General features: G+C 41.2%; 1 protein-coding gene across 7 annotated transcripts; it reads right to left on the reverse strand.

Moving 5' to 3' along the window:
- Positions 1-1,160: 1,160 nt before the first annotated feature.
- On the reverse strand, positions 1,161-9,106 carry fosb (FBJ murine osteosarcoma viral oncogene homolog B). 7 transcript variants are annotated; one of them, XM_082503431.1, is made up of 6 exons: positions 8,801-9,094; positions 8,259-8,446; positions 5,720-6,103; positions 5,247-5,354; positions 4,484-4,831; positions 1,161-3,388 (listed from the first exon to the last, which is right to left on the reverse strand). In XM_082503431.1, the coding sequence occupies exons 1-6, from the start codon at positions 8,862-8,864 to the stop codon at positions 3,335-3,337; spliced, it is 1,146 nt and encodes a 381-aa protein (XP_082359557.1). In that variant the 5' UTR covers positions 8,865-9,094; the 3' UTR covers positions 1,161-3,334. The 7 variants fall into 7 exon arrangements, with proteins under 7 accessions (XP_082359557.1, XP_082359556.1, XP_082359553.1 ...); XM_082503430.1 differs by having other exon boundaries at positions 1,161-4,323; XM_082503427.1 differs by having other exon boundaries at positions 1,161-4,831; positions 5,750-6,103; positions 8,801-9,106.
- Positions 9,107-21,217: the final 12,111 nt, after the last annotated feature.

The raw sequence follows: 21,217 nt of genomic DNA on the forward strand, positions 1-21,217 counted from the left end.
TTTTGTACTCTTCCAAGATTTAAAAAAAAAATGAAAATAAGGCTGTAAAAATAAGTAAACATTACATTTTTGTGACGTACAGAATAAATTAGGGTGATGTAAATGGACTACAAAATAGACCAGTTGATAATTTGATATCAGAGCACCTTCATGAGCACATTATGTAATAATCCATGTATCTTTAATTACATCTTTCATAGAATTTCTTCATGCCCTTCACTTCTGTACCCATATTTATTATGTATTCCAAAACTGTAACTTTCACTCACAGAAAATAGTATGAGGGTTTATTTAAAAAACAAGAAAAGATGTTGATAAAAGCAGTGGCTTTCTATAACTTTAATCTTTATGTATCATCAATATATAAATAAAAAAATTATAGATTTTTTGATACATTCTCTGTGACATTTGTCTCACACTAGATGTTATTTTAAACAATAAGGATAACGTTTAATACTGTAAGAAAACGTGTTAATTAAAGCAATACATCATCACACTTGACATATAGTAGCAGTCAGTTTGATCACTGTGTAATTTGCTACATTATGTTCATCCAAGAGGATAATAATATTGCATTTCATAACAGATGATATGAAACTGGAGCTCATATGGGAATTGTGGAAAAATAGAAATACATAGAAACATTCACCTCATCATAGAAAAATAAGAAAACTCTTTTTTGTTTTCAGTTAATGCTAACATAGCCATCGCACAGCTGGATATTTCTTCTCGTCCTTTTGTGTCACCTTTTCCAATTTACGAGCAACCCATTTGTTATTGTAACCTCACAATTATCAAAGGAAAAATAAAAACGATTTCAATTAAATCCAAAGCAAACAAATTTCATTAAAGAATGAGTCTAATATGTTGTGTGATGATCAGAGATGTAAGTGTGGAATGCAGGTACAGTACAAGGGCCCTCTGAGATCTATTTTTCCACACTTGGAGATGGAACAGGCAGTTGATATTAAACTATTACTGAGTATTCAGAGCTTCAGCTGCATCGAATTCACTGTTATCAGCTTTCGTTCAGAATACAAAATTCTGATGAGACAACCAGCGTTTTCATTTGTCTGGACCTTCGGTGACTTTTCCACCGCTCAACGGTCTCATCATTGTAGTCTAGTATAAGTAGCACCACAAAAATCTATATACATGAGAACTATTGAATATGTTTTATGCTCATTCTGACACCAGAACATATTCTCATCACATTTGCATTTGGATAGAGATCAAAAAGGCATCTCCAACATCTGTACAAACACAGTCCTTATACAACATTTAAAAAACAAAACAAAAAAAACATGAGGTCTGCCCATTTTCTGACCACCCAGAGCCACTATTTAGCAAAGATTTATACCATTAAACCAGCAATTTCTTTTCTTTTTGGAATAAACATGTTTATTAGTTGAAAAATAAAGCTTCTCATCCAGCAATAACAACAATTGATTTTTGGTTGTTTTTTTTTTTTAATCTCAGACAGGCAACATGTATTGTCGAGTATACCAGTGGATCAGCTTTAACATGATGACGCCCATCAATCAAGGCTGCAGTTATGCTTCAAACACTTTTTATCGGAAATGCGAACGCCACTGAGTGGCATGTTTACACTGGGTGTGAAATACTTTGGCCTTACAAATCAAACAGTTTAATCATCACGTTTTCATCTGAACACTTACACTTTTAATATGCGCATTGACATTCAATCACTTTTTTCCCCCTCGTTTTCTGCTAAGGAGCAAGTGGCGTTAAGGTGTCAGTAGCTTTGGGACAGACCTCACAGAGGAAAACACAAACAAAACAAAGGCATTACCACAACCTTCTAACATCATTGTCATTATAAACATACATTTAATGTAACTCGGATAGTGCTTTATATCGTTTATAAAACATAAATACACATTGACAGAGGCAGTGACATCGTGCTTCATGTTGAGGGACAGGGCAGTACTTTATAATATATATATATATATATGTTTGTTCATTTAGAAAAATATTGATTTTACTATTTTATCTTCTTCTTCATTGACAAAAATATCCCATTTAGATCTACAGACATTCATACATCATGGTATATATACTTTTATATATATACATGTTACCTTTAACTATGTAGATGGGTATGGACTTAAATTTTTTTTCCTCGTAGTGCACAGCATGCCTCCAAAGTTGCCAAATGAAAAAAAATACAATAAGATAATGAAACAATAAGTATGCAGATATAATAGGAACATTTGTGAAGAAATCTCCCACTTAAAATGACAAAACATACAAAAATAATAATAAACGCTAACAGTACAGGAGAAAGCGGAGGTCAATGCAAAACAATTAAACACACAAACAAATATAAACATTAAAATATATAACGGTTCTTACTCAAACATACAGGGAAAAAAAATTTACAAATTCACAGGCAAAGGAAAGGACGCTTTACTCCAAAACAACAGCCCACACGTTCTCCCCTTTCGTTTCCAGGTCTTGCTTTTGTGCTCACTGGCCCCGTCAACCTCAATAAAGAAAGAAATAAACGGGCCAGGTGCCTCAGAGTGGACGCACTCACAATAAACGCACCTCCGCCTCATCCCCGTTAGAGAACAGAGGAGGTACAGAGACCACTGAGCCCAATGTTTAGAGGTTGTCTGAATCACTATCCCCAAAAAAGAAAAAAAAAGAAAAAAGAAAAAGTCTCTCCTCTAAATAAAGGCATCGGTTCACATCTGAATGAGTGTGAGCAAAACTCTGAGCTGGTGCGCTGCAGCAAACATCTTCAGTTGCTGAAAGCGATGGCGTGAATATACGCATGTCGGCCCAGGGCGATGAGGCTCTGTGGTATGGAGGTGTTTTTACTGAGGTCACCCTTCCACACAGTTGGCAAGAGAAGATTTTTTTTCTGTGTGTTTTATTTGTTTTTTTATTCTTTTTTTCTGTTGTTGTTTTGTTTTGTTTCCTTTTTTTAAAACTTTTGGTCACAAAAATCCGTCGTTAAAATGAAAGCCATCCTCTATCCGGACTCCCTCAGAGCCTTTCCTGCTTGCTTCCTTAATTCCTTAAGTCTCTCTATATCCTCACAACTGGTGTGTCTAATCTTCATTGTGTGAACAACATGAAAAATGGCTCAGCAGAAGACAGTGGCATCCATCTTGCATTTTTTTTTTTTTTGCATGTGTTTGTTCATCAATTATGCGTCTGTGTGCGTGTTCAGAGTATTTAGCTGCTGTTCACTGTAAGGATTTGAGCAACGTGCTCCAAGAAAAGACTCTTCCGTTTGGTTGGGCTTGCGTCCATGTCCTTGTATGACAGGGTTCAAAGGGGGGCATGTTAGTTGAGCCGGCTTTCACTCAAGGTCCCAAGGGCTGGAGGGTGTCTTCGGGCTCTCGGGGGTCGAAGACTTCAGAGAGAAGGAGAAAGAGACAGAAGAGGAGAAAACAGAGATGGGTAGAGATGGGTCGCACAGCAGGTAGGCAGATGTCAGAAGATTTTTTTTTTTTGTGGTTTTTTTGTTAAAAAAAAAGAAAAAGAAAAAACGAGAGAAGGAAAAAGCACAAGATTTAGTGGCGGGCTGTGACACTCAGATCCTTAACTTGCCAAGTCCAAACAGCAAATGAAGAAGCAGAGGGAAGTCGAGCAGATGAACAGTTAGAGGTGAGCGAGAGATCAGCAGCCTGTCTCCCACGAGAAGAAAACCTGAACAGAGCGTCCTTCGTCCCTATTTCAGATTTGCACAAATACATTCAGCGAGAGGAAGAAAAGCATGGAAAAGGATGGGAGCACTGGAAGAGGGGCAACCGACAGAGGGAACAAGTTAGGGGCGCTTGTGCTTGTCGGAGTGATCGTGTTGTTTCTTACTCAGTCAGAGTACAAGCTTAAGAGAATTCACTGTGAATTAATCTGTTAAGCCACAGAACTTAAGATTGGCAACTTGGACTCAGTTTTCGTAACCCAGTTTTATTCACCCATAATGTCCAGTTGCGAGTGTAATAGAAAACTAAAATATAGTGAATGTTAAAGGTTAGACCTAATGTGCAACTATTTGTATGGCTCTTAATTAGGATACATTTCAGAATGTGTAAACTCATAATCCAATCAGATGTAAACCATTGGTTGTTTTTGTTGTTATTTTTTTTCTCAATCGGTGAGGCTGATCGGTACTGTGCGTGTACTTCAGCCTCTACTTCCAGCGAGAATAATGTGCGTGTGTGTTAACATGTGTATGCGTGTGTCTGTCGGTCAGTCAGAGCGCCAGCAGAGAAGGCGAGTTCAGAGAATCGGACGACTGCTCGCTACTGCTGTTCCGCTGGTTGGCACTGACCCCGCAGGCTCCCTCTGGGTAGGTGAACACAAATGAAGATGTGTATGAGGTGTTGTAGCTGCCAATGGCCGCATCGTCATGGTTAACACCACCACCACCACTGTCGTTGACCATAAGGCATGGCCCACCAGGTGCTGGCTCGCTTGAGCCATAAAAAGAACTAGAGAACTCTACCTCCTGCATTATTCCAGGCTGAGGCTGCTGCTGGACTTGCTGCTGCTGTTGAACCGGAGGCTGGGACTGTGTGGAGGCAGGATGGGCTGTGTAGGCAGGAGGCAGATAGAAAGAGTCTTCCTTCACAGTCAAGCCCACAATGGAGACAGGCGGTTGTAAGGCCTGGGGAGGCAGCTGGGACTGCACTGGAGGCAGCTGTGCTGAGCCCTGCTGAGGCTGGTCCTGGTATGGGATCTTACAGTTTGCCTGGTGAGCCACCAGCACAAACTCCAAGCGCTCTTTCTCCTTCTGTAGCTCTGAGATCTCTGCCTCCAGTTCTGCCTTTGCTTCCTCCAGTACGTCTGTCTCCTGTGGGTTGGTACAGAGGATGAAAGAAAAAATGGGGGAGAAGGAGACGGGAACAAGGCAAAGGTGGGTGAAATGGGAAGAAGATGTGCAGTAGATAGAAGAAAGGAGTGTTAGGTATGCCAATCTTCTTTGTGTTTATTCCAGTAGAAATACCTCCCTGCTTCCCCTACAGCCGTATATGCAAGGTGGCTTATAGAAGAGTATGTTAATTAGGCCTTAACTACCAAAAGTACAATAGTCTCTTTTGAGGACTGTAATTGTCTTCGCTGCAGCTAAACACCCATTACCATAATCCTCTCTCTTGTACACACATGCAAGCATTTATTACCCCACCACACGATGCTATGGGAGGTAACATAAAATATGCAATTATCATCAACATTCGCTCTGAAAGCAAGAACAGGGCCAGGCTCACCGACTGCAGTCTGTCTGTAAGTTCTCGTCTGCGATTTCGGCATTTGGCAGCAGCCAGCTTGTTCCTCTCTCGACGAACACGTCTCTTTTCTTCTTCCTCGGGTGTTAGCTAAGATAAGGAAGAATACAGATTAGCTTAAAAAAAAACACTGGCTATTTTAATTGACTAATTTAGCTTAAAAACACCAAATAAAGCTACATTTAATCACAGCTGACAGATAAAAGTTGCTTGTGCCTGAACAGTGAACTAGCCTTCTGCCGTTTATTAGGTTTGTGCAAATGAGAAAATACCAAAGCAAACACCAAATACACCAATTAATTACCCACCCACCCATTAGTGTTAGCACACACCACTGCTTAACATTACAGACACAGCGTTATTACCTTTACTGGCTTCCTCGTAAACAATATACCTGCAGTGCATGTATAACATGCGAGGGTCAACAGACAAACCATTCAAGCACGCAAACTTACTAACACACCAACATCTCCATCTTCACTCACAGACTCTTCTCGTGTACGCCGAGTTCGGGCTCTGGACTGACGGACAGGGCCAGCTGCTGGCCCTGGAGTGTCTGAACTCGGTGGGGTGAATCCAGATCCCGAGGAATAACTCGGGCCTGGCATGTCAAACGGATCAACCAGTGAAGCTGGTTGGGTCATGGTCGTGGTCCCGGTGGAGCCACTCTGTCCAGAAGCCTGGGATGAGATGAGGGTTGGCTGTACCATCCACTGCAGGTCCTGACTGGTGGTGATGGCAGTGACGGTTGGCACGAATGAACCGGGCATCTCACCTCCACCACTTGTCCCTGGCCCGCTGCCCACAATGCTCAAGCCAGCACTTGCTGACACACACTCCTGAGGAGGAGATGTCGACAATTAAGTTTTATGGACCAGAGCTCAGATCAGGTAGAGCAGCAAAAAAATACAGACAGATACAGAAAAACCAGAAAAAAAAGCTGGGATCTGTGCATCAGTCCGATCACTGTAGCAAACCGGATACATTTAGTACAAACATGCACTGAAATTCTCATCAGCTGCAATAAAGATCTGCTTTAAAGTGTAAAATGATTTAAATTCAGATTTCACCTAAAACTATTTGTATCTGTTTGCTATTCTCATCTGACTGTAGATAAACTACAACAAGGTGTGAAAAACCCTCTGCTCCGAATGTGGCTGAATGTATAAAACAACAGCTGAAGAGATACTAGTATTTATCATATACTAGGAAAGTCATGCTAGGCTGCCACAAACAGAAAGAAGAATATCAACATTAATAATTTAATATGCCTGGACCCATTATGTTAACAATTACATAAAGAAAGGTTTAGGCTACCTGACGTGATACAGTTTTAAGACTCCTTAGTGATCAGACATTTTACGCCAGGGGTATCAAACTCATTTCACATTGTGGGCCACATGCAGCCCACAGACATTTAATCATACATTAAACCCCTGAAATATTTTAATATAAGAAAAACAAGTGCAGTTTTAGATGATATGACTCAGTTTTTCTAGATGATAGAGAAATTCCACTTGGGGCTTAAATTGTAAGAAATAAATCTGTAAAATTAAGGAAGAAGTTCTGTTAGCTCATTGCGCAGACTGTCCTGCAATTATAAAGCTGGAAATGTTTGTTAGTTGACAGACAGAATGTCCTCTTTTTATTTATTTATTTTTTCTATTGTAAACTTACTTTATAAATCATGCATTTCTATAGTAGACAGTGAAAAAACAGGAACATTCTGCCATTTAGCTGTTTATCTGTTACTACTTTGGTGAAGTATAAATAGCCGTGGGAGAAGTACAAAAGCCATAAAACCTATGAAAAAAAAATACAGCAGAAAATCTAAAATTTATGCACTCCTTCACATTTTCCAAAGCTGTCAAGTGGGCCAGATTAAAAACTTTTGTGGCCACTTCTGGCACTTGGGTCTTCTGTTTTACACCCCTGTTGTAGGCCTATATTACCTAGACCCAGTTTCTGACTTGTTTCCATTTCTTGATATTCATTTAACCACCTTTTCCGTGGGATTTACCTAAGAGTGGAGAAATGCTATTTGTTGTAAAGGTAGGAGCCAAAACGTGTTAAGGTAGCAGCCTTGGATTTCTCATTATATAGAGAATTTGAATTAAAAGGGTGTTCAAGGATGTTTTGTTTAACTTTAAGCAAAAAAAACAACAAAAAAACTTGAAATTTACGACTGTAGGTGTTTTTATTGTTAAAATAAAAAAGACGGGCTATTAAGTTTTCCTCTGCGCCCATGTCTAAAAATAGTCGTGGAAAGCTCAAATCTGTCGCTGGTATTTTATATTTCATACTCGGGGGAGTATCGCCGTTCATTAATATTCATTTGAAAGCGCGTTCAGACGTTTGGACCGACGGCTCTGAGAGCGACCGCCTCCACCAATCGTTTTTCTCTAAACGGCGTCTCTCCCGCCTCCTTCCTCCTCCTCCCTCACACCCCCGGTGTTCCCCTTGGCAACGCGACGTAGCACTCCAAAATAGAACGGGCATTTACGTCACGGCGAGAGGAGAGCGGAGCGAGTGGAAGGAGAGAAGCGGGGCAAAGGGGCGGGGCTGCGGCACTTACGTCGGAGAGTTCCAGAGCGCTGTCAACCGCGCTGAGCACGTTGTCAACGCCGCCACCGGGGCTACAGTCAACACACAGACGTTGAATTTACATCCAGTCATCCCGGTCATTTAAGTTCTGACTGCAGAAAGACCGGATACACCAAATGTGCTGACTTGGTGTAGTCGGTCTTCTGTTAGCGGTGACAGAGCCCACTGCTTCATAAGCCATAACTACGTTTATATTCTGTATATTTATACAACTGACACACCATGCAGAGTGTGTTTAAGCAAAAGCACATATCATAATTAAATGACAGGTTCATACCCAGTGATCGCGTGTCAGTCATATTGCATTTTTAAACGAATAAACAATCTGAGGTAAAAACGCTCTTCGACTTTTGTTTTCATTACATTTCCAGTCTGCTGACTGGAACTTACCTGTGGAGCACTGGTGGTCGGCGGGCTCCCGAAGGAGTCCACGGAGGAAAGGTACTGGGACTCTATAGATGGAGACGAGCTTCCACGGGAACCGCTGTCTGGGTCGCCGGGAAATCCTTGGTACATCTCCCCGGGGGGGCCGAAAGAGAACGCGACACCTGCAGGTACCGGAGAGAGAGCGATGTCACCTGCAGCGGCAGGGCAGCGGCACACACGAGAAGATTACTAAAGGAGGAGAGGTACTGTAATGAGAGAATGACTGATGTTAAACTCGGTGCACTTAACACAAGCCAGCTGGCGCTTGCTTTAAATTAGGCTGTTCTCTCATAAATGATGGCAGGCGGTTAATAAGTGGCCTGCAGCAGCGTGTTTTATGCGTTTAAACCGGTGTCAGCAGGGAAAACTGTCTTTAAGCATCTCCTATGAAGCCGTCTGAAGCGAACAGATGCTCCCGACCTACTGTAAAATAGTGCGCTTTCAAAAAGAGACTTTTGCTCTCAAACCGTTTGCGCTCACAGCCACAAAAAGTAAGCGTTTCTTACCTATGTAAGTCTTCTTGTTATTCCCCGGTGAAACGCTCTTGGTCTCTTTCCAAAAAAGTTGCATGAAGACTCTTAATCCAGTTCCCCGCTTTTAGACGGGGGAGGAAGGTCTACCAGTTCAATCTGCGAAGAAGTCCTCCCCGGTTCAGCGGTAAATCCTCTCAGTGCTCTCCGTTATCCGACCTTATCAAACGTGCAAATATACATCCATAAAGTCCGCTCACGGAACGCCGGAGGACGCTTGCTATATTACGGTGCACAGTAGCAGATCTTGTCTTATGAATGAAGCCCAGAGTAGAAGCAAGACATTTCAACGGTCTAGTCCCGCCTCGGAGTTCCGCTGACGTACATGACCATATTTGTGCCTGATGTTGTGTTTGGTATCCTTGGTGACGTTGAGGGATTCCCTCTGCCACTGAAATGGACCAGAATCTCACCTCGTCGACGGATAATAATAGACTTTCTTCTTTTTTTTTTTGGTCATATCACGGGCATGAGATATTTCTCACCGTCTGACAATTTCTGAGAGGAAATTTTAAGAAGCTCGGGGGTGATAAATATGGAAAGTATCTATTTAGGACTCTGTTTGCGTGTGTTTTGATTGGGACATTTATTTAGTCATAGCAATACATAATATTCCTATAATGTGAAGGTTTGTTACGTTGAAATCAGTGGCACATTTACCCAATTGTAATTGTTATTAGTCTGCTATATATCGGATAAACCTATAATATATATTCTGTAGATATTGTAACTGGGATAGATAAGTAACCTTTATTTATTTATTTCATTTATTTTCTTTATTTACAATATAATACGTAACCTGGAAAACACCAGAAGAAAAACAATGGATTAAGTTATGCAATACGCAGCTCAGGACGGAATCCCGTCAACATGCGAGGGAAATCCTGCTGAAAAGTTTCTCAGGACACGCCCTCGGGAGTCCTCTGTGCTTGTGAGCCTAATGTTTTAATGAAAGGAAAGCCTCCTTTTCTTCTGTGCCTGAACACTCCTTAAACCCGAGGGCAGGTACGACGCCAAGCGAGGTTTTACGACTTTTAAAAATGTATACACCTAATCTGTTATGGATTTGAGTGTGGGCAGGACAGTCAGAGAGCACTCAGAGAGTGTCAGAACATCGGTCTTATTCACACCCCTCTCCTCCTCCTCCTCCTGAAGAAAAAAAAAGGAAAAATAAACATTAGTTGGTAAACAGCAGTGTTATTCTGACATGTACAGTGGGCAGCAGTGACGGAAATCTGCGCCTGTCATTGCAAACATCACCGGGACGAGCACAAAAGTGATTCATTATTAAAGCCTACATGCGGACAGCAGTGGGAATGTGGCAGGTGGGAGTTTGGCATTGGCTTGGGGGGAGGAGGGTCGCTCCAAGGGCCAAATGCGAGAACATGGGGTGTCAAATCATGAATGAAAATGTGAAATACAAGGCCTACGTTTTGTGTTCGTGATGTCACACAGTGTCACTGGGCGGGCTTGCTGCTGCGAGAGGGCTACGGCAATACAGTCGGTGTGTGAAAAGGCGTGAGCAAAAAGGGAAGAGTTGGGGATAACAAGTTATTAGTCAGCGCCGCAACAACGTCAGAGACGAGGATCCACGGAGGACGCTGTGTCCCATCCGGACTGCCGCTACCGGTGCCGTGCGGCTGAACCGGGATGACTAACTCCGTCGATGCGAATTGTTCCTGATGGGGAATTATTAAGGTGAATTGCTGATAACGCAGGAAAGGCAGCCCACATTCACGGGGAAACCAATCACTGCCGACTAACATAGCTTCCGCTATTTTAACACAACATATATCTAGTCCGATTAAAAATACAGACATGCTTCCCAGCGACAGAAGAAGACGTGTTTACTTTTAATAATCTCTAAAACAAGCGGTTAAAAAGAGACACGGTGTGCTAAAAGAGGCAGGGGCCATGTGCTGTACACGGGTTTGCTGAACGTGTGTAGCGTTGCGTCGCCATGGATACGCCGTTGCATCTGACGCAAGCACGTATAAATTTGGTCTTTTTTGTTATGCCGCTTAGCAACCGGTTTCCGTGGCAACCGGCTATGGGTGACAAGACAGCAGCCGCACACAATATGGCTTCCGGATTCTTTCTGCACAGAGAACAGTGGCAGCAGCGGAGAGGAGCAGAGAGCAGTGCGGCGACTGTTGTTGTTTCAGCGCACTTTTAACCGTTAACGACCGTTTTTTTTAATCTTCCTTTTCCACCCTGTGCTGCCTGAACTACCCTCAGGCAGTTACAGGTTCAACATCACTAAACTAGCTGTCATACCGTCCAAGCAGTCGCCGGTAAAATTCCCGACTCCATGCGCTAGTCGCTGTGTCGTTAAATATGCAGTTGGTATGGCCTCAGTTCTTATTTCGTGCAATAAACACATTAACTGTTACACAAAAGGTGGGCAGTAATTACTCCTGTACCTGCAGAAGTGATTAATTATGCATTAATTATAATGTTGTGAAACAGGTCATTAACTTTCATTCCAGTGAATTAAAGGTGATCTACTCAGTGTCAATAAGTTGCTTGGATCATATAGATTATAATTAAAACAGCAACACTTTATCAGTGAGCAGCAGGAATTTGCTTTGCCAAGTGTACTAATCATCAAGTAGGGTTGCATTTGTAAAGGTTGTAAACCTAATGCTGAAGTTTTTTCACAAGTTTCTTCATAGGCTCCATGGGCCTAAATAGTTAGTCACGGCTAGACTTTAGTCAGAGATGGTGTGGAGTTTCTAGACTGCAATCCTCCCTCCAGACTGTTTACTTCATCGCAAGTTTGTGTGTTTACAACTTGCGGTGGTCTAGACTCCTGCCAAGCTAGGTAAAAATGAAAAAATAGAAAGTGGTTGGTGTTGTCTAATGCCCCTGACGTGCTTTGTTTTGCTTGCCCCTGTCTCTTAGCGTATTTTCGGGAAGTCACTAACTTGCACTGTGCTCATGAGGCCAGCCCCTGTTTCCTTTTGGAAGGCGGGCCATGTTTGCTTGGTCTGGCCCAAAATACTTGTTACTAGGCAACGATTAGGCCTGTCCCACTTGAGAGCGGTGTTGTTTACACCCCTTTCTGGCTCCATATCCCAACAACATTGCATAACTCTCACAGGCTTCCCCCACCTAACCGAGAGAAATTTGATCAGATTTCTCCCCCCCCAGCCAACCAAAGCGTCTCATACTCTTATGCCACAGCTCTTCTTTCGGCCACTCTACAGTTTCCTTCCTCATCTTTGCTGTATTCTGTGTTTCGGCTCGATCGGTACAGCAAAAATTAAACTGCGACGAGGACTGTTTTGTCTTTCAGGTCAAAACCCCCTCAAAGCTCATTCTTACATGATCTTTAAAGTGGTGGTTCAGGCCTCTGTAGCTGCTTGAAAACTCGTATCGTCTAAATCCAGCAGTAATTCTTTCTTGGCAAAGTTTACTGTCTCCCTCCACACCTATGTAAACATGGCCTGTGTATACTGCATTAGCTGAAGCACTTGAGGTGAAATTAAAAACGCAGAGCCCTGAATTTATTAATATTTGAATCAAGATGAAACCATAAACTTTTGAACTTTTATTTCTGCAAAGATGCACGAGTTTCCTGCCTGCCTGTTTTCAGATATTTAACAGATTTTCTTTATTGTCATGGCAGTTTTTAGTGAAAAAATCATGAATGCACTCAGGACTACACGATATGGATTGATACCAAATGCTTGCAATAAATCCTAAGTTTAAGGAGAGGACTTAAGGCAAACTTTGGTGTTTGATTTATAGTGGTGTAGCAGTCATGTTATTTTGCACCTCCACACACCCTTTGGCTTGCGTACTAGCTGGTTTATTCTTTCAGTGATGGCATGCAAAGAATGGAGTAAATGATTAAGATTTGTAGAGATTTCTCCGCTAATCACAGCTGACTGTTTTGTGTGTATCTTACGAGCAGAGGTACGAACTCGTTGTCCTCGTTGCGAGGAGCCAAAGATTGCCTCAGTGTTATCCTCCACCTTCCCTGGACTCTCTGTAGTATTCATGTTGTTTTTCAGGCTCTGCTTGTGTCTGATTTGTCTTCGCTACATTTGTTTGGCTTTTGTTTTACTTCACATTTGCTGGTAAACTAGTGCCTGATTTTCTGCAGATGTTACAGCCACAGTTTTTTGGTTTAGATTAGACAATATAATCCCACAGGGAGCCCACAATGAACAGTTTGTATCATGAAGTTAATGCTCACTGAATAGGAAAATTCCCATGACCTCCTTGACATCCGTGTGTGGAGAGCCAGTTAGATTATTTACACTCGCATCTTTTCCAGTCTTTCTCGTTCCCATCTCCGCCGCCGCTCGCCTTTGTCCTGTTTATGTCCGTGCACTTGTGTTTATATGGTGTAATCCTTGTGGCTCATTAGACAAGTAACAAGCTCGCGAGTTTACACGGCACACACGCACAGGGATGATTTAGAGCGGTATGTGGAGAAGGTAAAACATTCGACTGTGCATGCGTCACAACCTTGGTTGCAGACTCTTCTGAGGCAAAAAATTTTTCACGTCATTTAATTTTATCTGGCTTGGTGGTATCAGGCTTCATATAGTTGTTTTCCTCTATGTTAAGCAGGTAAGTAGGGCTATGGTTGACCATGGCACTGCTGACCTCCTGAAAACAGGGCCTTGACAGCACTTAATGATGAAGCATAAATTAAAGAGATGCTTGCGAGCTATGTGTGAGGGAGAAGTTAATGTAACATGGCAGAAAATGTAAAAATTTTAGGTTTTTTTCTTTATCCTTTGTTTTTTTTGTATTTTTATTTTATTTGGCACGCCATCCTAAACCACTGTTTTGCAACGACAACAAGGATAATGTCTCTTTACTGTTGCCGTACTATGTTCTGAGTGACATTACTTTTTCCGTTGTGATGAAAATGCCTCTAAATAACCATCTGTGCAATTGTACACGGCATCAGACCAATCTTTTTTCTTTTTTTCTGCTTGTAAGTGCAGCCATAAACGTCAGCATTGAGGCACAGAAACAAGAGTGGATGGCTCTATTGTATCATGCACTGCATGGGAGTCGGATGCCTAAAGTTAAATGCAATCAGTGGGTTTCAGTATTCCACAGCTCTCTGTGACTCAGACACAAGCAGCGCGTCAATCCTAGCCTACTTTCAACAGGCTCGCTGCCAGTCAGAGAGGCAAAGTGCCAGAAAGAGGGAGGGACAAGAGCAAGCGGGTGAGAGAGAGAGAGAGATGATGAGATCAGAGGTGGAAAGTAACTCTGTGTGCCTCAACACAGTGCTTAAATGCTGTTGTTAAAGCCAGCGCTGAGTCATTAAACGTAGAATTTTTTTCCATGTAAACTCAACATTCCCTACATATGTGTCCACTTTCTTTCTCGCAGCACACACTTTGACATTGTAGTAAAAACACAAGTCGCGCTAAGCTGTGAGGCTGTGATAGCGAGCCAGCGTGCAGCACAATGAGACGACAATAAAACTGAACCGGCGAAATCGAATTCAACCATCATTAATTTTATTATTCACGACTGCGCTTTTACTGCATTTGCATGTCAAAATGTCCTCTTAAGTAGAGACATCACACTGGAGGAGACTGCAGATTTTATTTAGACAGGTTTGCTTGGTTTGAAACGAATCCAAACGTGTTCAAGTGCTGACTGTCACCTTTAATATGATGAAACCTATAAGTATGTTACAGAAACTGCAACATTTGTAACCCAGTAGCCTCCTTAGTGCTGTAATAAGTCTGCAAAAGCAAATTACTGCCTATGTATATTTAACACTAACAGGCTCTCCTAATTGGACCCTTTTCTATGGAGGACGTTTACTTGTTATGCTGTGGTTTTAATTGTTTTTCCCGTCCCCTATTGTTTTTGTGAATCTGAACACGTCTTTCTACCTGCACGAAGAGCTCGCATGCCAACTTCATTATTCCCCCTACTCATTCTCACGGTGATTGCTTGTTTCTATCCAGAATGCTTTGTTTCACCCTGTTTTTTTCCCTCAGCTCACAGTCTACCCCCCTCCCCACTTCTTCTCTCTTCCTTACATAATGGCTGCCCTATTTTTTTTTTCAGGGACCAGTAATAGGTAGGAATAAAGGGAGTGAGTGGGTGAGGAAGAGGGATTGATGGAGGGTGGGATCCAATACATAGTGAGAGAGAAAAGATATGGGGGCAGAAGAGAGGACTGTGTGTACACTTCACACGTCAGGAAGATACAAACCTGCATGTGTCCCCGTCATCACCCTCACCTCGCCGGCCCTCTCTGCCCACACACTGCTCACCCTCTGCTCCTCACCCTTTTCCTTTTGCTCTTCTGCTCCTCACCGTATCCGTCTCCTCTGCATGCTCCCTCCCCCTCATTCACCCCATCTCCTCGGCAGTTTCCAGGAGTGCATCTGTTTGTCAACTGCTGAAACATTTGTAGGAACGTTCAGCATCACCTTCAGATTCACTGTTTATCTGTCCATCTTAAAAATCCTACATTGTGCTCTTTTTGGCTCTAGTTTCTCTCTCTGTGCATCTAGTTTTATTACAAAAGTCATAAAAACATATAGGAACATGTTTATCTTTCCTCCTTCAGGTCAGTGCTATGCCTGAACATATTTGACAACTAACCAAAAACCTTTATGTAAACCGTGTAAATGATTACGAGCTGCGTAAAACCACATTTCCGTATGATGAGTATACAGACAAGTTCAACACAAAGTGCAGCAGTGTCACGGTATTCCAATCATGAATAGAATTTCAAAGTGTTATAGTTGCGGGACATTTGAGTATTGCAGGCATAAACAGCTGACGAAAGCAGTTTTTCTCCCCTCCCCTGTGCACACGTAGTAAACGCTGTTTTCATTTTTGTCTTGTTTTGTGTGTTAGTTACGGTTGTTGTCACATACCGACACCTATGTAGAGTTTGCTGCGATGTAAAAATAACTTCTCTAACCAACTAAATTTGGCTTGAATGATCCCATATGTACACACTCTACATTTACATTATTTAATTCCTTTTGCCGCTTCTAAATATTCTACAAAAAAAACTAAAATTCTTACTGAAAAGTATGTACAAAAATGACAGAATTCCAGTCTGAAGGGTTTCTTGGAGAAAACTGATGTTTTTTTTAAATGCAGTGCTGAGTTCTGGCCATGATCTCCACTCTGAAGAACGTCAGATAGACTAGAAAGAAAGCACGCTGCTGAGAAAAAAGCAAGACATTCAGTTGTGTATCAAAAAAAGACACAGCGATTGATGTACATTTGCATTGTTCACAAATTCTGTTGCAAAATATTTTATTATGCTGGAGTTTAATGAAAAGCAAGAGTTAGTTCAAAACTTACTGTAGTCTTCATTTACCAGCCTGATTTAAAATAAATAAATAAATAAATAAAACTAAAAGAACATTATGGAATACAATATTTTTCTTTACATGTACATTTTGAGCTTACTTTTTCATCTTCATATTTTACCAAATTCCTTCTAGAAGCATGTCTTTGCACTTGACAGCAGTCTTGAAATTATATTAGCAGTTATTTAGAAGCATTTATTAAAATTACCTTTCATTCAGTAGTCACTAGAACATATACATATACATGGATATAAAGCCACCAGCCAAATCTGGAAACAGATTAAAATCTTTGCTGACTTTGCCTCAAAATATTTTTTTTAAAAGCATTTCCACCTGTAAGTTAAATTTCTACCACAATCTTTGCCATTGTTGGATCCTCCCATATTTTTCAGTTCAGGATTCTTTGACCGATCTCCACCACAGACTGTAAACTCACATAATTAGTTCCAAAAATGGCAAAAATGGTAGTGTTGGATTTAATAAACACACAGGCAAAAACATAAACATGTTCATTTATTCCCCATATTGTCGCATTTACTTATTGTCATCAGATTAGACATGCGACCCTCCCATCTCAGTACAGCCGACCAGAGCCAGCTAAACGACAACAACAGTTGGTTATGAGCCAACTTTATGCCAGCTAATGTTAGGCTCAAGGTGTTACAAAAATTGACACTTTCCCTCTGATAAACAGTTTGATAACATTCTCACATCATATGACAGTTTATTCACTAAGCATCAGACTTAAGCTACAGCCACTCCAAAGAAAGTTCCACTAACAGCAGCAAATAACCGCGAACAGAGGCTAACAGATGCTAACAGTAGCTAACAGTAGCTAACAGCAGCACTTCTCTGACTCACTGACCCATATCAGGCTCTTTTCACAAAGTTTTGTCGTCTCATACAGATTAAATAGATGTTAACGCTTTTCACTCAGCATTGACATTTAATGTGACCATTAAATCTAAATTTAATGGTTTCTGATCCGTTATGGCTGACTGAAACATGTTTGTCTTTATGTCACCTTCAGCTCAAGATGACCCCACAAGAGTGGATGAAGCTGCAAATGCAATGCATCTATTAGCTATGATTATACACTTGAATTGGGAGGGGTAAGAAAAGGGACCTCGGGTGACTGTAATCGTCAATCTACTGACATCTAGCCATGAAAATTTTTACACTTTCACTTTAAATAATTAGTGTATAGGGTAATTTTATTCTAAATATTAATTACAATGATAAACTAATTAAAAATGCTGAGCAGAGTATTGATTTGAATGAATGATTGTGCTGCAGGCTTGCGTCCTCGAGAGCCTGCATTCTGCAGTCGAACCGGACTATGAACTAGAAAGTATGAACTAGAAACAATGAGAGTCTAAGCTTTGTGTACTTAGCTTGAGAAACACCCTGTTTTAAACCCCACCTATTTTAAACTCTTTCACCTCCACTTTGTAATATGGAAAAATCTAACTGAACCTTCCTAGCAACCTAATGAAAAACACAGTCTTCAGAGTAAAAAAAAAGTATAGAAATGTACTCACATCATCAGATTTTGACAGATCCTCACATGAGGATCTTCTTAATCCAGTTTGAAGTTTTTAATTTTCATGAATGAGGCAGAAAAAGACCTTTTTTTTTTTAGATTTATTCTCATTTCACAACACTGAAAGCAAAGGCACATACTGCTTCAGTAAGTTTCTGATTCAAAGCTGCAGGATGGCTGGGGCCCTTGTATGTGGTCTTCCACCCATTGAAATGGTAATTGTTTGGTTAATTGGGGATTTTAAACTGGCTGTAGGGAGCTGGCTCTTGCCCTGTGACCACTGAGATAGGCTCCACCCCCCGCACCGGGACCCTGAACTGAATGGTCGCTATCCTGTCATGGCATATTTTGGGACCCTGAACTGAGCCTGTTTGTTCACTCATGTGCAAAATCAAAATGTTTGTTATACAAAAAGTTTATTGGCTGCAGGTGAAAAAGAGAAAGCAATATCCTGCATGCAAATAATAGCATGAGAAGTGGTTGTCAGGTATTTGATATTATTTCAACAACACTCAGCTGCTGGATTTGGTGCTGACTTTTTATTCTCCGTAACAGTGCAATTCAAAGTGTTTCAATAACCTCTTAACGACTAAAGGGCAACTAATTTAAATAAACTGACTACATTCTAAGGAAATCACCCAGTTCGCATAATACTGGTCTTATTAAAACAGCTGGATTCCAGTTTCTTTGCACAAAATTAACCTTTTCCTGCTATAAATCCCTTTCTGCTGCAGCACTCTCCGACCTTAAGTTACCTCACATAAAAAAGACTTTTCTAAACACTGTGAAGCAGAGAATTTAAACTTTACTGCCCAAACAGACACCTACACATGGAAGTAATAAAAAAAGTGAAAAATAGAAAAGCTAAAAATCCATAAATTCATCTGAAAGCTCTAATCTTGCTGTCTGAAGTGAAGGCGCAATAGAAAGGGAGTCTGAGTGAGATGTTACATCACCTCATTATTTCTGTGCCAGAGTCAGTGACTGTGAAACACCTGGACAACCATCTATAGCAGTTTGCCATTTAGAAAATAAATAGCAACAACAGGAAGAGGAACGGAAAGGGGAGAGGTGCATAATGTAGATGCAAATCCTGATCTTTGCCTCTCAAATTATCAGATGTCACTCTTCACGACTTGTAAATAAACACACAATAAATATGCCCCACGTTCCGTGCCAGCATACACTCGCGTCTTAAAATACCGCAGCTCTGACGACTGAGATAGTACTGCTCATCAGATTTATGCGTGAGCAAACCCAGTCTAAATTTGCACCCAGTGAGCCAACTTACGCAAGCCTCCCTGGTCTCCCTCCTGTCTATACAATGGCTTAAAAATCTCACAGTTCTCAAAGCATCCCTGCTCTCCCCAGATCCCCACCCCCACACTATACACTACAACTTCGGCACTATTCTTGTACCAGCCCCCGTCGTTGTGGCACAAAAATACCAGCACCTCCAAGAACAGACGCCAAGCCTGTCAGAGCATCATCACATCCCACAGGACAGCTGAGGGGGGAGAGGAGGGAGGATGGCGTGAAGAAAAGAGGGGAGGAGAGCAGGTGGAAGGATGAGCACAGCTGCTGTCGAGAGAGAAGAATCAACAGAGAAAATACAGACTTTATACGAGGAAGAGGACACAGTTTACGGTTTTATCCTGGCAGATCAGCCGCAAACTGTTTCTCTTTATCTTGATATGAAGGCTCCCGCCTGAGCTGCTGCTCTTCTCGGGAAGTGTGGGCTGTGGTGCCACAATATTTACAAGGATCATTAGAGATACCAAATCAATCAGAATAACTTCTAAAAAGGTTAGTGCTCATTACCTTTTTAAGGCCTTTGGGGATTTGTTAAAGTTTTAACGGTTATCTCAGTTCTGCCTCGTGGGTGTCTCAGGGAAATAAAAATGTCTGTAAAGCTGTAATTATTGAAGAATGAACAGAAATGTACTTGTAGTGCTGTGCAAAAGTCTTGAGCCAGCCCTCATTTCTTTGTAGTTTGTTTTGGAAAATGGAAAATAGGTGCAGCGATTCATTAAAACATGTAAACCAACGTGCTAATACAGTATATAAGTGAACTCTCTTAGGCAGGCTTTCCTGTAAATTCTTTAAGTAGTCTTCAGGAATAGTTCTCCAGACTTTCAAAGCTCCTCTTTGAATATTGGCTTTTTTCTTTTTGCTCTGTTCTCTGTCAAGATGATCCCACAATGCTACAATAATATCGAGGTCGGGGCTCTGGGGAGGCCAATCCATGACTGATAGTGTTTCATTCTGTGTTCTTCTATCCAGGTCTGCTTTTACTACCTTGGCCTGTGTGTTTGGGTTCATTGTCAAGCTGAAAAATGAAGGGATTGCCCATCAGATGCTTTCCACATGTTACTGCATGGTGGTTCAAAATATGACCATAATTTTCTGTGTTTATAATTCCATCAGTTTTGTTGAGATCTTTAACAGCACTATCTTAAATGCAGCTCCAAACCATGACACAGTCTCCACCGTGTTTTAGACATGGCTGTGTGCTCTGACTGTTGTACCTCTCTCTTGACCTTCTCAGTATATACTGATGGCAACATGAACCAAAAATCACTCCATCAAACCCGCTGCCACTGATTTTCCGTCCAATTCTTGTATAATGTATAATGTATAATATAATTAAGAATAGTTTCTTTGACAGCCACCCTTCCACTGAGACCATTTCTGATGAGGCTTCAGTTATCAGAAAGTGGTCCTGGGTCAGGTCTTTGCTTGGTTTTTCCCCTCTAGCGCTTAAAGACGTGACCTTCGGTTACTATTCATCTCATGAATATAGTTTTATAGGTCCGAGACTTCTTCTGTGCTCCGCTTGCCGGGTTTCCTCAGATTTTTTTAAGGCTACACTGAACAGGATGTCGACATGCTGAAAATGTGGGATCGGATATCTGGGGAAGAATTGCCATATAAAGATATGATGACTGTTTTTCCACTGACGAATATATCTGGATATAACATGTATTTTTAGTTATTTTACTTAAATTATTTACTATTTTATGAATTATTTTTTCTCTATTCTTTCTAATTTTATCTGCTGTCTTCTAATTATGAACTGAAGCAATAAATGTAATAAACTTTAATCAGTAAAAACAAATCATGGTCCCCAGATAATGGATCCCCATCACTTGTGTGTAGCCTCCTGACTTTTCTTCTCACACCACCATGAAATTCACATTTGCAGTTTTGAGTAAAATGGCTCAGATATTTCATTATCGTGAACTTTGGTGCACACATTCATGATCCCTGTGTTATCAGCTGGCTCAAAGTTCACGGAGGTAAATTCATTTGATTCAGTTAAACTGATAGGAAATACACAGTGATCAAATCTTTAAAAGAGAAACGTTTAGCCCCAAACCACACCTAAAAGTATATGCTTATCGGCTGTACACAACAGCTAATATTAGCTAACTAAGCCTTTTAAACAATTAACCGAGTGGCTACAGGTGTGCTCCTCCACCTGTTACACAAAGAAAGGAAGAGGTCTGCGACCCTAGACTTTAT

Source organism: Aulonocara stuartgranti, assembly GCF_965226115.1.
Source record: "Aulonocara stuartgranti genome assembly, chromosome: 14".
NCBI lineage: Eukaryota > Metazoa > Chordata > Actinopteri > Cichliformes > Cichlidae > Aulonocara > Aulonocara stuartgranti.